The sequence below is a fragment of the Mus caroli genome, chromosome 7 (assembly GCF_900094665.2).
Source record: "Mus caroli chromosome 7, CAROLI_EIJ_v1.1, whole genome shotgun sequence".
NCBI lineage: Eukaryota > Metazoa > Chordata > Mammalia > Rodentia > Muridae > Mus > Mus caroli.
This window is the reverse complement of record NC_034576.1, coordinates 25,574,474-25,593,004: the sequence shown is the minus strand read 5'-3', so window position 1 is coordinate 25,593,004 and position 18,531 is coordinate 25,574,474. Positions and strand designations below refer to the sequence as shown.

The 18,531-nt window shown below is 37.6% G+C and overlaps 1 protein-coding gene across 3 annotated transcripts in view; it reads left to right on the top strand.

The window, feature by feature from the left end:
- The window catches only part of LOC110299026 (NACHT, LRR and PYD domains-containing protein 9C), a 29,218-nt gene extending 12,994 nt beyond the window's left edge, over positions 1-16,224 (top strand). The window contains exons 3-7 of one of the 3 annotated variants that reach the window (XM_021168605.2): positions 5,572-7,153; positions 9,008-9,172; positions 10,844-11,008; positions 13,257-13,424; positions 16,050-16,224. In XM_021168605.2, coding sequence (XP_021024264.1) covers positions 5,572-7,153; positions 9,008-9,172; positions 10,844-11,008; positions 13,257-13,424; positions 16,050-16,224 — 2,255 coding nt within the window. Of the gene's footprint in view, positions 1-5,571; positions 7,154-8,979; positions 9,173-10,843; positions 11,009-13,256; positions 13,425-16,049 lie in introns of all 3 variants that reach the window. The other 2 variants (XM_021168606.1, XM_021168607.1) reach the window with 2 other exon arrangements.
- The last annotated feature ends 2,307 nt before the right edge of the window (positions 16,225-18,531 follow it).

The following is an 18,531-nucleotide window of genomic DNA, read 5'->3' as shown; positions in this document are numbered from 1 at the left end:
GCAACAATCAAGCTAGGGCTCTGGCATCCAGGTGTGGGGGAGCTGGCTTTGAGAATTAGCAGAAAAGCCAGAGATTCTCTGGAAGTGGAGGCTGTGCTCCAAATTAACTTTGCTAGGTGATTAAGATTTTTAGCTGTCTTCAATAGGAATCTCTAATATTGGAATTATTACTAGACCAGTCCAAGATTGAGTTAGAATAACTGGTCACAATGAGGGAGGGAGAAGAATCACTATAACTGTTTCCTGTGACTAATCTTTCTAAGTCAGATTCCACGGTCTCTAATGTTCTATGTCCCATAAGATTAAAAAGCTTGAAGCAAGGCACCTTAGTTTGTCCAATCTGGGACAGAGGCAAGCAAAGGTAGGTCAAAACATATAACCAATTCAGCTTTCTTGTCACCACCGTCAGGGCACTCAGTAAACTCACAGGTCAGCTTGTCACATGAATCCTTCTGACAGTTGTCATGCTTTGGCAGCATTCTGTGGAAAGAACCTATGCTTTTCCCTTTCCTAATAAGGTATCTGTTTAGGATCAAGCCATATGCCAATATGTAGATCCTTTTAAGATATTATAAGGCATTTATTAAGTTCTTTGACATCCAAATTTCAAAATTCTAAAATAAAAGTATGATTTAAATAATGTGCATGGGAATGCACAAAATAATATGTATGCAGATATAATTTCCCCCTTCTTTGTCTTTTAAGAAGCTAAAGTTTTAAAGTTCCACAATACCTTGTCCTTGAGAATTAATAATTTGTTGACAAAACATCTCAAATACTTGACTGTTATAGTCAGTATTAATGTAACATGGGTAGTGACTAATTGAACTTTCAATTGTTTCTCTTCAAGAGCAGTTGTAACTAGAAAGCTTGAAAAGTTATTAATAGTCACATGTGCATAATTTATTTATTTATTAATCAGAAATAAGAGCATTTATTTGTAGCAATTGATTAAGTATAAGTCCTCAAGAATTAACACTATTATGTGGACACAAGTAGTAACTGAGGAAACTAAGAGCAAATTCTTTTTTTTACAATTTGACATGCACATGTTCCAAGAATACCAAAATATTATCTTAAACCATAACTGTTTTGAATATATAAAGAGTGAGATTATATATCCAATCCATCTTCTATGTAGAACCTATAGACTGCTTGAGATATAAATCCAGCATGGCATTGCTTTAAGATGTCTTGTCCAGACAATTCAGAACAATTTATTAAATGTCCAAAAACAGCCTTTTTAAAAGGATAGCATTTTTTCTTATGAGTTGTATATGCATAAGCAATTTCAAATTTGAGAATTAATAGCATCTGAGGGACGAACAATCTTAAGCAATTGTGAACTCTAAGATATAATATTGACCATTAGTATACAAATTAAGGTTTGAATGTTCAGCATTTTAAAACACCATCTACAGCACACAACTTAATTATCTGTACTGAAACAGGAGGAAACTCAAAAGAATAAATGTGTGATCTAATTCACATCTACTTATTTCCCGTAGAGGGGTTGTTTTTAAACACAGTAACTGGGATGCATGCAGCATGAATTTTTTTTTGTTGTTGTTTTTGTTTTGTTTTTGTTTTTCGAGACAGGGTTTCTCTGTATAGCCCTGGCTGTCCTGGAACTCACTTTGTAGACCAGGCTGGCCTCGAACTCAGAAATCTGCCTGCCTCTGCCTCCCGAGTGCTGGGATTAAAGGCGTGCGCCACCACGCCCAGCAGCAGAATGAATTTGTAGAAGATACAAAAGCATGCATAAAAACAATTTGTAACTTATCTTTGGGATGTTGATTGTCAATTTTATTTAAAATGATGGTATGCAATAGATCAATTATTAATATTCTGTAATAACCAATTTAATTGCTGTTTTGAACAAGGAACAGACACTGTGTCAGGTTCTTAAGACAGTTTTTGTTATAGTTATTCCAAACTATATGAATTTATCTTATAATTCTTTGTTAGTACCACAGAGGCCTTAATAGATGTTAAAACTTTACTTTGAGGTGAAGAAGTATGATTTTACAACAATGTTTTCTCTTGTCAATTGTTGTGGGCACATAACTAAAATAAGCAGGTAATATTTAATTACCATTGATTATAATTGATAACAATGATAAAAGCTCTCTTATTTTCTGCAAAGCCTTTTGTTCTTTGTCAGTTAATTTGTGTCTCACTTAATAGCACCTAACAAAGGCTAAAGTTCTCCTGTGGTGACTTTAAGGTAAGGTCTTAGCCAATTAACATTTCCTGGAAGCTTTTGAAAATAAAATTTTGAAGCAAATCAATTTATCTTTCTTAGATTTTCTGTACCACGATATTATGGTATAAGTAAAACCCTAAGTATTAAAAGAATATTGCCTCTGAATCTTTCTGGAGCAACAGCTACTCCCCAGAACCTAAAAGCTCCTTGTGTGAGATCAAGGATTTAAAGTAAACTTCCCTTGAGAGGCATTACTAATAAAATACTTTCCACTTAGAAAACAATATACACTGAAAGATTCAAACTCTTAGCTTCTTATATTGAAGCAGAGATGATAAAAATTTTTCTTACATAATGTAAAGTCATCTCAGCCATACCTAGATGCAAAATTTTCCAGTGATCACCAGTTCACACTAGAAGTGAACCCTTTACCAAGCAAGGGAAAAAACAAACCTTTAAACCTATAATAACCTTACATGAAGTAGGCAAGCCAGATTGTAATGCCTTTATAAGTTCTATAGTCTGATTGACCCTTTATAAACTTTGAATTAGAACTTTAATTAGAAAAACATCTGGATAGATCTGCAACAGTGTTCTTTCAGCCAAAAGAAAATTTCCCTGGAGGCAAGGAGAGGCAAGTTTCAAGAACCTCCCCCAGGAACACTGTTTGCAAGACAAAAGAAAGTCACACAAGGACTACAGAGGCTGCTCTGAGATTTGTTCCTCTTGCTGTGAGGACAGATTTTAGAAATTTTAAGTTTCTTTTGCAATATTAGACTATAACTACAACTTTGGGAAAGAAAAACCCAACTTCAAAACAATTTATCCCCTTAGAATAAATGTTAGAGGCATTACTATCATGAAATTTGGCTGCCAATTTATACCTATGAATGCATGGCAGTGCAAATTTTAATGCTTCATTAAAGAGACATTGCTTTGAATCTTATCTTAATTCTACTTTCAAGGATAAGAATCACATTAAATATTATTTCAACTAGAAGTATCCTTAGAGGCCTAATTTTTTTGGCCTGCTTTATGCCACGTGTTTGAAAGACAGTTGCCAATTTAAAACTTAAATTTCTAGTAACCAGTGTTACACCTTTTTGATCATAGCCGATAACTTATAAACTAATACACTACGATGAAGACACACAGAGCATATTACACCTCTAAGTCCAGTAAAAAACCAAATGAAGTGGCTACACGAGTCTTATAAATTTAGACCAATCAAAGAATTTTAATTTTTCTAGCTATAATTATAAGATAAAAAAGCACTTTGTCATTTGCTAAACACATTAATCACAATTGCAGAGAACTCTCCAGGCAAAAAACCATCTCTCAGCTTTTTGCCCCAAAACTAAGAGGCTGCAGACTCCCTTTCTCAAAAAAAAAAAAAAAAAAAAAATGTTTTTCCAGCCGGAGCCCTCCTGCTGTGCCTGATTAAAGAGTGGCCACTCTCTTGCTAAGCCAGCAGATAAAGTTTTAGACATCTTTATTTTCCAACATGAAACACAGAGCATTCAGTCATTCAGACAATGAAACAAAAACACACATGAATTGACACATAAATGGACCGGTGCACCAGACATTAGACAACACAAAGAGGGCAGAGAACTTCTGCTGTAGAGCCAGAGAGAATAAAGCAGGGCGTCCCCCGAATTCTCTCTGTGTCTGGGAGCGTTTCAAAATCCATTTTCCTCTATATATTTTACTCCATTATTTTAAGCCCTATTCTCTAGCCTGATGCAGTTCTCGACTGTGGAAAACTGCCTGTTTCATCATTTTAATCCCTATTCCTCTCGTCTGAAACAGCTTTTAAAAGCTGCAGACAACCACCTGATTCACAGTTTCTAGTCTCACACATATTTCGCTGTCAAATTCTAAGTGGAAAAAGTGCCAGGTTAGCAATGTTTCAAACTTAGCCCATATCGTTCAGTACCTCCAGCAACACTTTTTAAAAAAATGAAGTTTAAAGCCAGCACTAGCATAAATACCTGTTGCTCGCCGAGCCTGATACAATCTCTGATTCTTTCCTTTCCTTGGAGCTCCATACAAGACAGCGATTTCCTCAGTGTTTTCCTGCCGTTCCCAAGGTCCCTGGCTCAGACGCCGATCTGTTGTATGGCAGCCTGCGACCTACTTGCACGGGGTACACCTGGGAGGCAGGCTGGGGATATAAGAGACTTAGATAGCGAGAGATTAATGGAGACCAAGACATGATTCTGTACAAGGCCCGCCAGTTTACTAAGAGAGTGTGCTTACAAGGGGGGAAGGCCCATCCCCTTCCAGTCCATTCTTGGGGTCTGGAGCCAGCCTGTACGCTACTGCAGGATAGAATATTCCTCTGGAATATCTCAGGGGCTTCTCAGCAGGTAGCAGTGTCTTGGAGAGAGCAGTGGCAGGTGACAGAACAAAAGAGCCATCTAGGTTGGAAGGTTCCACCCTAGGTAATCTCCTTAGTAGCAGCAAGGTCAAAGTCTGGATCAGCCTGCTTCAGGGCTGAGGGAGGCTAAAAGTTAGCTTTCCTCACTTTTAGACTAAATAGAAACAATCTAAGTCCTACCTCATAAAAGCATGTAAAAATGAAATACTTACAGATTTTCTCCTGGGAGGTACCATGCCCTTTGTAAATTTGAAATGCAATAAATACACAGAATTCATGCTTTACAGTAGCTGCTATTCAGAGGTGAGTTATAAGTTTGGTCACAATGCTTTTAAAGACAATATATGAAATATAACCATGGATATGAGAAAACGGTGTGGGACCCATGTTGGGTACCAAGATAATTCTGACTAGTTGAGTAATTTTTCTTTGTCAATTAAAGCATGTAAAAGCAGGAAGAATTCTAAGGAATGTGAAATCAAAGTTTATTGGTATTATAGAGTTGTCAGGTAGAGAAGGAGTCCTACATACAATTGACTCTAAAGGGGATCCAGATTTTTCTTTCTTTTAACTGGCCCTGCCTTCTGAGGACTTCCTTTTTCTATTGGCCTTGAATGTTCATATGCCATATCTAGCATGGGGATTGGAGGCCCAGCATGGAAAGAATTGTATGCAATAGTATTTTCTACCTAGAGATGTGGGTATAGAAAGAACTGGTTGAGTGGTTAGGGTTGGGTGGGGCCCTAACCATTCTGTTTGTAGTTCAATGGGAAAGAAACCTACACCAGGTTCACATGAATGGAAATGGGAAGTTATTGCAGGAGAAGGTGAGGGTGGCTTTCCTTTTATTTGCTCACCTCAGAACCCATGGTCATGCAGAAGTATAGATTATTCATTAGACATGTATTTAGGAAATATTGTGATTCATTCTTAGGACTATTCTATTCCTAATTGCCCTGTATTCTGATTTCATCAAACCCAGATAAACAAAATAAATACAAAGAGTTTATGAGGAATTTATTTCAACACATATGGACATCTGAGACCAACACTTATATGCCTGATAGAAGCTACAACATCATTATAGATCGTCAATACAAAGCATTACTGGACATATTTGATTCTGAGTCAGACCCAACTACTGCCGTTGTATTAGGTACTAGAGGAAAAGGAAAAACAGTTTTTTTAAGAAAAGCAATGTTGGATTGGGCATCAGGAGTTTTACTGCAGAACCGGTTTCATTATGTTTTCTTCTTCTCTGTCTTCTCACTTAACAAAACCACAGAGTTAAGCTTAGCTGAGCTTATCTCAAGTAAATTGCCTGAGTGTTCTGAGACACTGGATGACATTTTATCCAATCCAAAGAGAGTCTTGTTTGTTCTGGATGGATTTGATTACCTGAAATTTGAATTGGAACTCAGGACAAACTTGTGCAATGATTGGAGGAAGAGGCTGCCAACACAAAATGTTTTGAGCAGTTTGCTACAGAAAATAATGCTCCCAGAATGCTCTCTGCTTCTTGAATTGGGAGAGTCAAGTTGTTCAAAAATTATTCCTTTGCTGCAGAATCCTAGGGAGATCATTATGTTAGGATTATCTGAACAATCTATATATTTCTATTGTGTGTCCTTCTTCAAAATTCAGTTGGGTGTAGAAGTCTTTAAGGATTTAAAGAAAAATGAACCATTGTTTACTTTATGCAGCAATCCTAGTATGTTGTGGATGATCTGTAGTTCTTTAATGTGGGGGCATTATTCGAGAGAGGAAGTAATCTCTTCCAGTGAATCAACATCAGCTATCCACACAATATTTATAGTGAGTGCATTCAAATCAATATTTGACTTGGGCTCATCTAAATACAAGAGGTCCCAATTAAAGACCCTGTGCACCTTGGCTGCAGAGGGAATGTGGAAACAGGTATATGTGTTTGACTCTGAGGACCTCAGGAGGAATAAGATATATGAATCTAATAAGACAGTATGGCTGAAAATGAAATTTCTGCAAATTCAAGGTAACAACATTATGTTTTATCATTCTACACTACAGTGGTACTTTGCTACCCTGTTCTATTTTCTCAAACAGGACAAAGACACATATCACCCAGTTATCGGAAGCCTACCTCAACTTTTAGGAGAAATATATGCTCATAAACAGAACCAATGGACCCATGCAGAGACATTTTTCTTTGGAATTGCCACTAAACATGTGCTTGCTTTGCTTAAACCATGCTTTGGCAATATATCATTCAAAACAGTAAGAGAGGAGATCATTAGATACCTTAAAAGTCTCAGTCAACCAGAGTGTAATGAGAAACTGATGCATCCCAAGAAGCTGTTCTTCTGTCTAATTGAAAACCAGGAGGAAAGATTTGTAAATCAAGTGATGAACCTATTTGAAGAAATTACTGTTGATATTAGTGATAGTGATGATTTAGGAGCAGCTGAATACAGTCTGCTGCGAGCCTCAAAATTGAAAATCCTTCACCTGCATATACAAAAGAAAGTTTTTTCAGAAATCTATGATCCCGAATATGGTAGCTTAGAAAACTTTAAACTGGACCAAAAGTGAGTATGTCTCTAAGCCTTGTCTACTGTACTTGACTTTTCTTCTGCCTTACTATCCAGAGCAATATTTTATAGATGTGTCAATGCAAATTCATGATGAAGCCAGAGGAAGACATGGGTATCTTTCTCTATTGTTCTCTGCCTTAATACCTTGGGACAGTCTCTAATCATCTTGACAAGGCAAACTAACCAGTAAGATAGCAGGAGCTACCTGTTTCCATCTTCTAATGCTGGGCAACAGCCTCAAGCAACCATGTCCATCTTTTTACGTCAGTACTGTGAATCTGACCTCAAGTTCTCTTGCTTGCACAACAAATATACTTACCCACTTAACCCTCTCTCCAGCATGGCAAAGCTATTACTTGTCTATGCTTGATTGTTTAGATGGTATAGTCAGAAAGGATTTCTATTGAGCCTTGATACTGCTGTTTGGAGCTGTGTGGCCCTCCATGTGTTAAGTTCCTCCATTTATACAAAGAAGAAATTTACCACACAGCCAGTATTAGGTAGAAAGGTAAGCAGCTTCATTTCAGTGCCTGACACTTTTCCTTTATTCATACTGTTTAGAGTGTCCTGGTGATTACATTGGACAGGATTTGAGAATTTGTGTATGTTTTAAGGTGGTGCTCATGCTATGTTTCATAGTTGACTTGTCACATATTAAATTTAGTCTGCTAGCTCATACTTGATCAAAATGTGTAAATCTTACTCGACATAGTTTGCAGTTCCATCAGGAGTCCCAAACATCTATACTAATTCACATAAAAGTTACATTTCTCACTAAAAGAGGAGGAGCTTGCGAACCTGGTAAATTTAGATGCCTTCAGCAGTGAATCATAGATAGTAGTAATGAATCCACAGCAGAGATTTAATTCTAGTTTATCTCATTTCAAGCCACCTCTCTTTATTATAATTTTTATTTAGTGCATTGATTTGTAGTTTTATTCCTATATATAGAGAGAATTTGGTTACTCTCACTTTCTATTCAGTTCTGTTTCCCTTCTATCTCATCACCTGACTTCTTTACAAGTTCCTTTCTCACACTGACATCTTTTTGTTTTGTCAGCTATGGAGTTTAGGGTTAAACTAAGTGAGTCTATGGGTTTAAAACAGTGTGTTAGACAATGGTGGGCTCATTTGTTGGTGTAACACAAAAGGTGACTCCTCTTCTCCAGAAGCCAATAGTTCAGCTGGGAGAAGTAGATCTGTGTGACCTTCTCCCCACCTTATATTGACTGGTATGAGGCATGGTCTTTTGCAGGCCAAATAAGGCATCCATAGCTGCTGTGGATCAAGACTGCAATGTATATTCAATGCTCAGATGGCATTTTGTATCACAGTGCTCTCTCTCTTCTTTTCCCTCCCTGCTTTCCTTTCCTTTCATTTGTTCTCCCTGTATTTCCTCACATTGTCTCTTCTTCCCTCCTCTCCTCTCTATTCTACTCTACTCCCCTTTTTTGAAGAAGATTTTTTTTATTTTATTTAAATACGATGGGTGTTTTGCCTGCATATATGTTTATGTACCATGTGAGTACAGGGTCTGTGGAGCTCAGAAGAGATGATTAGATTTTCTGTAACTGAAGTCACAAATGGTTGTGGGCTTCTACATGGATTCTTGGAATCAAACTTGGGTCCTATTCAAGAACATGAAATGGTCTTAAACTTTTAGGCATTTCCTGCCCTAGGGATCACTTTCTTAATCACTATGCTATATGGACCCACTTTGCTTGTATGAATTTTTTCCAGTGTCAAGGGTAACTGCCAGTTTTGAGAAAGGGTTGGGAGTGATGTGCCTATTTTAGGAATATCTTGAATTTACCCACTAGAGAATAATGATGTGTTATCTCATTGCAGATTTTCAGCCATCAATTGGACTAGGTTATCCATTCTTTTCTGTAACTTACGTGTGTTGGATCTGGACAGCTGTCATTTCAATGAAAAGGTCATAGAGGTCCTCTGTCATTCTTTGTCTCCAACTCCTACTATGCCTCTGACTGTTTTTAAGCTCCAAAGATTGTTGTAAGTTTGGTAGTCATTCATTCTTTAAGTAGATAGAAGAAAAATTCCCTCTTCCTTGTGGAGACAATTAATACATAAATAAATGCAGAACTAAAATCAAAAGTAGTAAATATAATAGTACCAAGAGTCATATATTTGAAGGTTTGTGTCTCACACACACATACATACATCTGATTTATATATAGTTTTTAAAATGCCTATACATCTTGTGTGTGTGTGTATGTGTGTGCACTAAAATAAAACTAGGCAGGTATTGACTATGTTATAAGGACTATAATGAATGCTAATTAAAGGTCTATATTTAATTATTTTAAATGTGAATATGTATGCTTGCATCTGAACTGGGTTCTCTGGAATTAGAGCTAAAAACAGTTGTGAGCTTCCTAACAATGGGTTCTGGGAACTGAACTCTAGTTCTCTGCAAGAACAATATGGGCTCTTAACCACTAAGCCATCTGTCCAGCCCAGTGTTACTTAATCTTCATGATGACAGATATTTGTCATCATGAGGAAACATGCCCTGGCCTGGCAGGAAATGCCTAAAAGTTTGGCTACACTTTTCCCATCTTGAAAGTGAATAAATACAAAGAGAACAAACAAACAAACAAACAAACAAACAAAAAACAATTATATCTAATTTTCTTAAATTCTGGAATCCATCCTATGATAATGATGCCTTAAAATATAGTGCTTAATAATCCCATTGATGGTGGCATATCCTTTAATTCCAGTGCTAGGGAGGCAGGTAGATCTCTGAGTTTGAACCCAGTCTGGTCTACAGAAGGAGTTTCAGAACAACCAGTGCTTTAAAGTGAAACCTCTGCCAAAAAACAACAAACAAACAAAAAAGCAAAACAAACCAACCAAACAAAACAAAACAAAAGAAAAAGAAAAAAAAAGGGAAAACTTTATTTCTTAAAGAGAAATGGGTCATTCTTTTGGGATATATGGCTGGGAATATTAATACAAACTTAAGTATTTGTATTTTATATACAATGTAATTCTGCTTTGTTTTCTGTTTCTATGATAAACACTGTGATGAATGGCAGTCTTGGGGAGAATAATGCTTTTTTTTTTAACATTCCTTTGTCATAAACTATCATCAAGGGCAGTCAGGGCAGGACCTTGAAANCAAGAACTGAAGCAGAGATCATAAAGGAATGCTGTTTTCTGGCTTGAATTCCCATGACCTGCCCCCACAACCTTTCTTATTCATATTAGACTTAATTTCCCAGGGGTAATGCCCCTCACAACTATGTATCTACCCTGATTACTGATCAATGACATGCCCCACAGACATGCCAATCTGATGGAGGCAATTGCTCCATTCAGGTTCCTTTTACCAAAACAATATGAGGTGGTAACCATATTAACCTGTGACAAGGCAATGTAGAGTTTAATATGAAGATAACCATGAGTCTCCTTACAATGTTCTAAGTGTTACGCAGATGTGGGTGGGTGAGGGAAATGGAATAAAAGGGAAAGATCTGAGTAGCTTGAGCCTTAGTGCTTATCTGGTACCTAGAGACAACCAATAAGAATTTATGGGGTAGCCAGAATGCCCCCAAAAACACAGTGTGTAAAACAAAGCCTGGGAAAGGATTATGTAAGTTGTTCTGCCATGGACCCACACATGTTGGTATAATATGAAATTTGGTCTTTATCTCACAGTTGTTCCTTCATGACTAACTTTGGAGATGGTTCATTATTTTGCACATTTCTTCAGATACCACAACTGAAATACCTGAACCTGTATGGCACTGATCTCTCTAATGATGTGGTTGAGATGCTGTGCTCAGCTCTGAAATGTTCAACATGTGGAGTGGAGGAGCTCTTGTAAGTAAATGAATTTTTCATACAGTAGTTTCCTTATAATGATTTTGAATAATCACTTTGAAGGCTTAACTTTAGATGTTTTTTAGCACATGTTGTAGAAAATAAGTTTCATTTTGACTATTTCATTTTCCCTTTTTTTGCATACATGCATGTGTGCGTGCATGTATGCAGACACTGTATGCAAACACCTGTATACAGGTGCCTTCAAAAGCCAGGAAAGGACTTTAGGTCTCCTGGAGATGGAATTATGTGCAATTATATACTATCTTGTGTGGGTGCCTAGAATTGAACTCTAGTTCTATGTTGAAGCAGCAAGTGATAACTGCTGATTCATATCTCCAGATTCCCCATTAGGACATTTTTTAGGCATGTTTATAAAATGTTCCTGTCAAATTCATTTAAATTCTGTTGGTTCCCATTTCCTTCTAAAAATTTCCCCCTTTTTGATGGCTTATTTTTCCTAATGGCTTGAATACCAACATAATACAATATATGAATTTTATTCTATTTATTTACTTAGTGCATGAGACATGATCCTCATAGAAATCAGAGGTCAACTTGTAGAGGTGCTTGGTAAAAACTTATCAGCATAGAAACTATTGATTAATAAAACTTTCACATGGCCCTTGATGGGAGGCTAGAGAAGAAAGATAAGAAGCAGCTCTGTAACTGGGCTATGTGGAAATTGTGTGAGACTTCAGAGAATTTGGAAGGGTATAGATGGACTGTCACTTTAAGTGACATGATAACTCAGATGTGTGTTTAACACCATTAACATTTGTGCTACAGTGGCTTATGTTAGGCAATATGCAGTTTGTACTTTTTTCCCAGCTGTGTAAAGGGATTACAAACCTTTGTATTTTCATGAGTGCTTAGTGATGGTAGCAGAAATATTTCCTCTATTTGGACTGTTGTCTTGATTCCAGACATGAAGTTTCCTACAATTTCCAGGTGATGGGATAAACTATAATTCTAATGAGGTGATCTTTGGTGAGCTACTTCATAGTGGCCATTTCCCGCAAGGACAGAGCTGGCACCATGTTCTGTAACTATCATTCTCATTGCCTGTCCTCCACGAGTACTTCAGTTTGGAGTGATCCGATCATGCTTACATAGAAACGTGTCCATTTAAAAATAACCAAACTTCAGAGTTTTCATCCTGCTTAGCATTAACTGTTATCTTGGCCTGAAGAAGACCCTTGGTTCAGTAATTGTCTATTCGAATGGAATGTTGGGAATGTTGGTAAGGATTAGTTGACATAAGAAGGTCCAGTCTACTGTGTCTGGGCATGGTTAACTGAGCAGGTGGTTATATTCTAATAAGACTAGCTAGCTAATCACAAACCAGCAAACAGCTCCTTCATAAATCTTGAATCCAGCTTCCTGTGCTTATTGTCTCAGTGATGCTGTGACCTGGAAGTTATCAGCCCAATCATCTCCTGTTGGCTTTGGTGAGAGTGTTTTATCATGGTGATAGAATGAAATTAGAAATATATCCACGTGGAGCACACTGCATCCATGAAGCAAAGGTTCTTGTTCTGGGGATCCTTCTAGAGATTTTCTATGCACATGTTCTCTCTGAGTGTTTCTATTATCCTTATCATATCTTTTGAATATACTAAACTGGCATGTGAGACATCCTTTAAGATTCATGACATCTTCAGAAAGCTAAACACAATGAGAAGAATGTAAGAATGTCAACCTGTAGCTGATTGATCAGAACCACAGGTTAGATACAATGGGCTTTATAACTGATACCAGAAATCTAGAAGGGAGGGTAACTGTGAGAGACTTGAGAAGTGTTTGTGTGTGTGTGTGTGTGTGTGTGTGTGTGTGTGTGTGTGTGTAAGTGTTAAGAGTAATCAGACTTATAGGGTTGCAGATCATATTTTAGTGATGGGGTCCATATGTGCATTAAAGACATGGCTTCTGTCTACTACATTCCAGGAACACTATATCTCTTTCTGTTGAGTGTTGTGACAACCAATATCACCAAACATTTTCAAATAGATCTTAGAGAGTAAAAATCACCCATAACTGAAAACTACTGGCTTGGGCTTATTCCCAATCAGTAGAACTCTATAAATTCACTATGATAGCTAAGCAATCATGCTTATAAATTAAATAAGCCTATAATATAGGTCTGCACTGGTATTAGAATCTGGGGCATTTGTCTAAGCAATACACAGTCTTATATAGATCACCTAAAGATTTTATTCCTAACCTGTGACATGTTTCTCACATGTAGGTTGGGAAAATGTGACATATCAAGTGAGGCTTGTGGCATAATTGCAACTTTCCTTATCAACTCTAAGGTGAAACATCTCTCATTGGTTGAAAATCCCTTGAAGAACAAAGGAGTGATGTTACTGTGTAAAATGCTGAAGGATCCAAGCTGTGTCCTGGAATCACTGATGTGAGTTATTCTAGGAGAGCATGCCCTGGAAATGTTGCAGAATGCTACACATTGGTCTGAGGATCATAAAGGTGGTCACATACTCTTTAAGGAATACAGGAGAACTTGTGTTATGCAATTAGACTCTGTCACTATCTATGCCTCAGATGTCATACCAGTAAGTTGAGCAAATGCAAGCAGAGATACCATGAAACTCAGTTCAGACAAGTCAAGGCTACTTCTGAAACTTCTTTTACATAATTTTAGCTTAGTGAATGTAATTATCATGAATAAAGATGAGGCATCGGGAAAGAGATTGGAAGCCATACTGGATAACTTACTATTCCATCAAAGGCCTTAAGATGGAGAATGTGCTCAAAGGCACCTTGCTTGTGGAAGAGGAAGAGTCTAGAGACACACAGTATTATGTGCTCTGTGATCATGTATTAATGCAGTAATACATACCTGTGGGGCTTACAGATATGAACAATCATATAAAATGTAGGAACATTGAATAGTGACAATTATAGAGACACCTGTTTATCAAAGAAAACTAGTTCAAATTAAGCATCCTTTATGTGTACTGCTTATGAAGAGAGTGTTTAAATTTCTTTTGAAATATTTGCATTTTATGAATATGGGTAATTGTCACCAAGCTCAACACTGAAATTTATTTACATGCTGTGTTGGTGCACATGGCTTGGGGTTAGTTTTACACATTATTTTCAGTGCCTTTGTGTTTGTACATGAGCACAGTTGTGGAATTTTCTTATTGTGGTATCATGCATGGGATGTTGAAAACATTTTGTATTTTGGAACATCACATACTTCCACTTTAATTAAGGAATGCTTAATATGAAATAAAATAAATGTTTATTTATTTCCCTACTAATTTTATGTGTATGTATGTTTGTCCTTGCATAGGTTTATATGTATGCATAAGTTGTATGTAAATGAGAATGCAGAAGTCAAAGGAGGTCATTAGTCCTTGGCATTGTAATCATAGGAGGTTATGAGCAACACATAACTGTTGTGCGGGTGCTTGGAAATGAACCCCAGTCCTCTGCAAGATCAGAAAGTGATTATAAATGTTGAACTAACACTCCAGTCTTGAAATGATGTTTGTGAAAGAAAGGGAGAAAAGAATGCACTATAAAAAGTTGAATAATGTTTCAAAAGAGAGAAAAAAATTACATTACCAGACAAAATTTTTTGGTTATGTAATTACCATTTGATATTATGTAGTAGATTAAATTTATACTTGGTGAGTAGTAATTATAAAGAGCTACACTGATCACGAGTTGCCTTAAATATTAGTCTTTAAAATACCAGCCTTTAACCCATACAAGTAACAGGATTGGGAAAATTATTTAAAATAATAGGATTTGGCTGGAGTAGGAGCTAAGTTGGTAAAAACGCTTGGCCACTCAAACATAATGACTTGAATTTGATCACCAGAACACATGTGAAAAGTCCAGGGCTAGTGACACACTGAGGAACTGGAGGCAGCAGGATGGATCCCTGGGGCTCGCTGGACAACCAGCTAAGTCTAATAAATGAGTTGCAGGCCAGTGAGAGACATTATCTCAAAGGAGATTCCTTGTGTTCCTGAGTATGTCATCTGAGCTGTCCTCTGATCTCCACATGCATGTGTACAGAGACAGACAGACAGACAGACAGACAGATGCACAGGCACACACACAGGCTCAGGCACAAGCAATCGCACATACATGCACATGCACACACACACAGACAACAAAAGAGTATAATGAAAAAACTTAATGGAGTCACTAGAAAAGGATTTATCATAAATGATAAATTTCTTGTATGGGTGGAAATATTAGTCAACTTCCTGTTCTACAAATAAGTTGTCAGGTAAATCAACAGTCAATTTTGCCTACATCTGTGGTGATCTAGTTTTTCAAAAATATTTGAAAATGTCTCTATCCCAAGAGAGAGAGAGAGAGAGAGAGAGAGAGAGAGAGAGAGAGAGAGAGAGAGAGAACTTGCAAACATATGAAGGACAGAAGACAATTTTGTGGGATTTGGTTATTTGCTTCTATCCTATGGGAATTAACTCAGGTCCTTGTGGCCACCAGTCTGAGAGGAGAAAGGGGCCAGAGGTGGAGATCACAGTTCAGACGGCCATGAATATGGACAGCATGATATGCAGAGACTGCTAGAACAAGACAAGTCTAGTTTATTGTTTCAGGGATAGGGCATAGAAGGGATTTTTAGGGGTACAGGTGGAAAGCACTAATTGGTCATGCCATCAAAGGAGCAGTATGGGCTGATTGATTATACTACAGGACCTAATTATCATCTAGGTGGGAAGCCAGAGTAGGATGGATGTGCTGAGTTATACAACCTTGCAGAGAGCTCTGTACAATGTCACCTGTTAGACAAGGGCACACAAGGCCAACCAGGTGCCAAGCTCTGAAAGCCACCCATTCCTGAGGGACTACTACCTTATAGCAAGGTTCCCCAGATGGTCCTCAGGCTTGGTAGCAAGAGTGTTTAGCTATCTCACCAGACTATTTCAGTTTGTTTTTCATGCAAAGTAGAAATTCAGTATAGGAAGAACATGAAAAACTGAGGAGGCATGTGAATTCAACAGTAAGTTGCTGACATGCGATCCTCTTTCAGGTTGTCTTACTGCTGTCTCACATTTATTGCCTGTGGACATCTCTATGAAGCTCTTTTGAGCAACAAACACCTCTCTCTCCTTGATCTGGGATCAAATTTCCTGGAAGATGTTGGAGTGAACCTTCTGTGTGAAGCTTTGAAATATCCAAACTGCACCCTCAAGGAATTATGGTAGGACTATGCTTTCATTTATTGCTGGGGGTGCTATTTCCGATGTTGGCATTCAGAAAATAGGATAGCATTGTCTGAATGTCATTGTGACTTAGAAATTGTCTTAGGCCTGCCACCCATAATACCTATCTTAAGATATGGAGTCCTTCGTCATTGGGTTAAGAGGATGAGTCCCCAGAGAGTACTGCTTGATCACATGGTAAAACATTTACACTCTATCAAGGCTTGAGAGATGACTTAGTGGTTGAGAGCACTTGTTAATGAGTCATAAGGACCAGACTCTGCATTCTAGCACCCATGTTTGATAGGTCACAATCACCTGTAACTACAGCATCAAGGGAACCAATGTCCTTTACTGGCCTCCATGGGTAGACACCCCTCCCAACATGTACACATACACTCACATGGGCTCATGTACACTGACACAAGTGAAAAAGAAGGTATGTCAAGGTATGAGCAAGAAGGATATCAGTCTTTCTCAACATACTGTAGCAACCAGTTTATTGTAACTCCTCTCTCTTGATAGATAAGGAGATTAAGTATAGACCTCATATGACAGAATTGAAGTGATGGGCATGTATGTATATCAGGCACAGAGATATTGTGTTTATATATGAAGATCACAGTTTCTAAATCTTTACACTATTGGTTTTAGTAGTATGTCTTTATCAATTAGATGCCAGTAGCACTCTCTGTCATGGGGTGGCAAACCAAAGTACATCTAGATGCCATATAAGCTGGTCCAGGAAGGGTTTGAGGAGATGTTAATAGTATTTTTATATCATTTAGATTCCAGTAGCACTCTCTGGCCTAGGGTGGCAGACCAATGTACATCTAGATGCTATAAGAATCCCCTGGAGAGTAAAATTCTTCCATGCTTGAGAGCTATTTTATACATACATATATCCCTACATAAATCCATATGTATATATACCTCGATCACTCATGACTCTATGCATGTGTCTTGTATATATTTACATATCTATCTGCCTATCTCATATCCACCCAATTATTATCTGTAATCTATGAAATCAACATGTCTCCTTTGTCTAACATTTAAAAATTTATTGTCTTACTTACATATCATCAACCTCTTCATATATTCATTTGCAAATCACTTTACATTACAATCTATATATCTACTAATTTGTATATGTTCATTATTCATCTAACATACATCTGCCTAATGTCTATAATTAACATATATGCATAATCTATGTATTCTCAATTCCTTACCTATCTTATACCAACTATATTCCTTTTGTCCCTCAACATCTCTATTGTCACAGACCCTCTGGGTCCCTTTGTCTGCGTGGACGGGTCTCTGGGTACAGATGTGCAAGGAGTCAGCAGGAATGACAGACAGATGCACACAGGAGATTGTGTAGAATCTGAATGTATTTTTTCAGGTCAAGCATCAAACTTTTTTTACAGCAGAATAGCAAAAAACCAGATGAGATACAATCCACTAAGTTACAGTGACATAATACAAAAGGAATGTATACATCAAAAGAAGGCGGGAACCAGACCACTGTCACTAAGAAGGGAGCCAAGTGTAAAACTAGTCTATTGTTAAGCCCACCACCAGGGTTTCTACTTTAGCAGACCTTCTCATGAATACTGAAATACCACAACCCCCCTATTTCCTGGGCCCTGATAATTTCTAGTATGAGTGTAACTTTTAAGTATCTGTGGAGAATCTCCATTTGTCAGACGAATTCACCAACTTGCTTCTAATATGCAATGTAGCCTGTACTGAAGATTTCTATCTCAGTGGGATTCCCTGGCTCTTTCATGGTAAATACTCTGCAGACCAGCCCTGAGCTGCTGTCCTTACTAACTACTCTGCAGACCAGCCCTGAGCTGCTGACTCTGTCTTTTGTAATGCTTAATTGGTTACTGAATAGGTAACTTCCTTACTGCATTTCTACCGGATTCCAAGCTCATTGGCTTCTGGCACATTGGAACACTGGTGGGAGACTTAACTATATCAGAATTCAATCTTAAAAGGCACTTATAATAAAATAATACTAAAAGGGAGCACGTGGATCCATACACCAGACTAACTCGGGGATAGGGTATGAGTATATGGGTTAATGAGAATGCCAACGCTCCAGGAGGTGAGTTTCCGTGAAACTCTTTGCCTCGTGAGTGTTTCCAGGCCTCTCGGCCTGCCAAGCAAACTTCACTGGAGTGTGTGTAGCACTCTATTATTTTTTTTTAATTTTTAATATTTTTATTACATATTTTCCTCAATTACATTTCCAATGCTATCCCCAAAGTCCCCCATAGCGCCCCCCACTTCCCTACC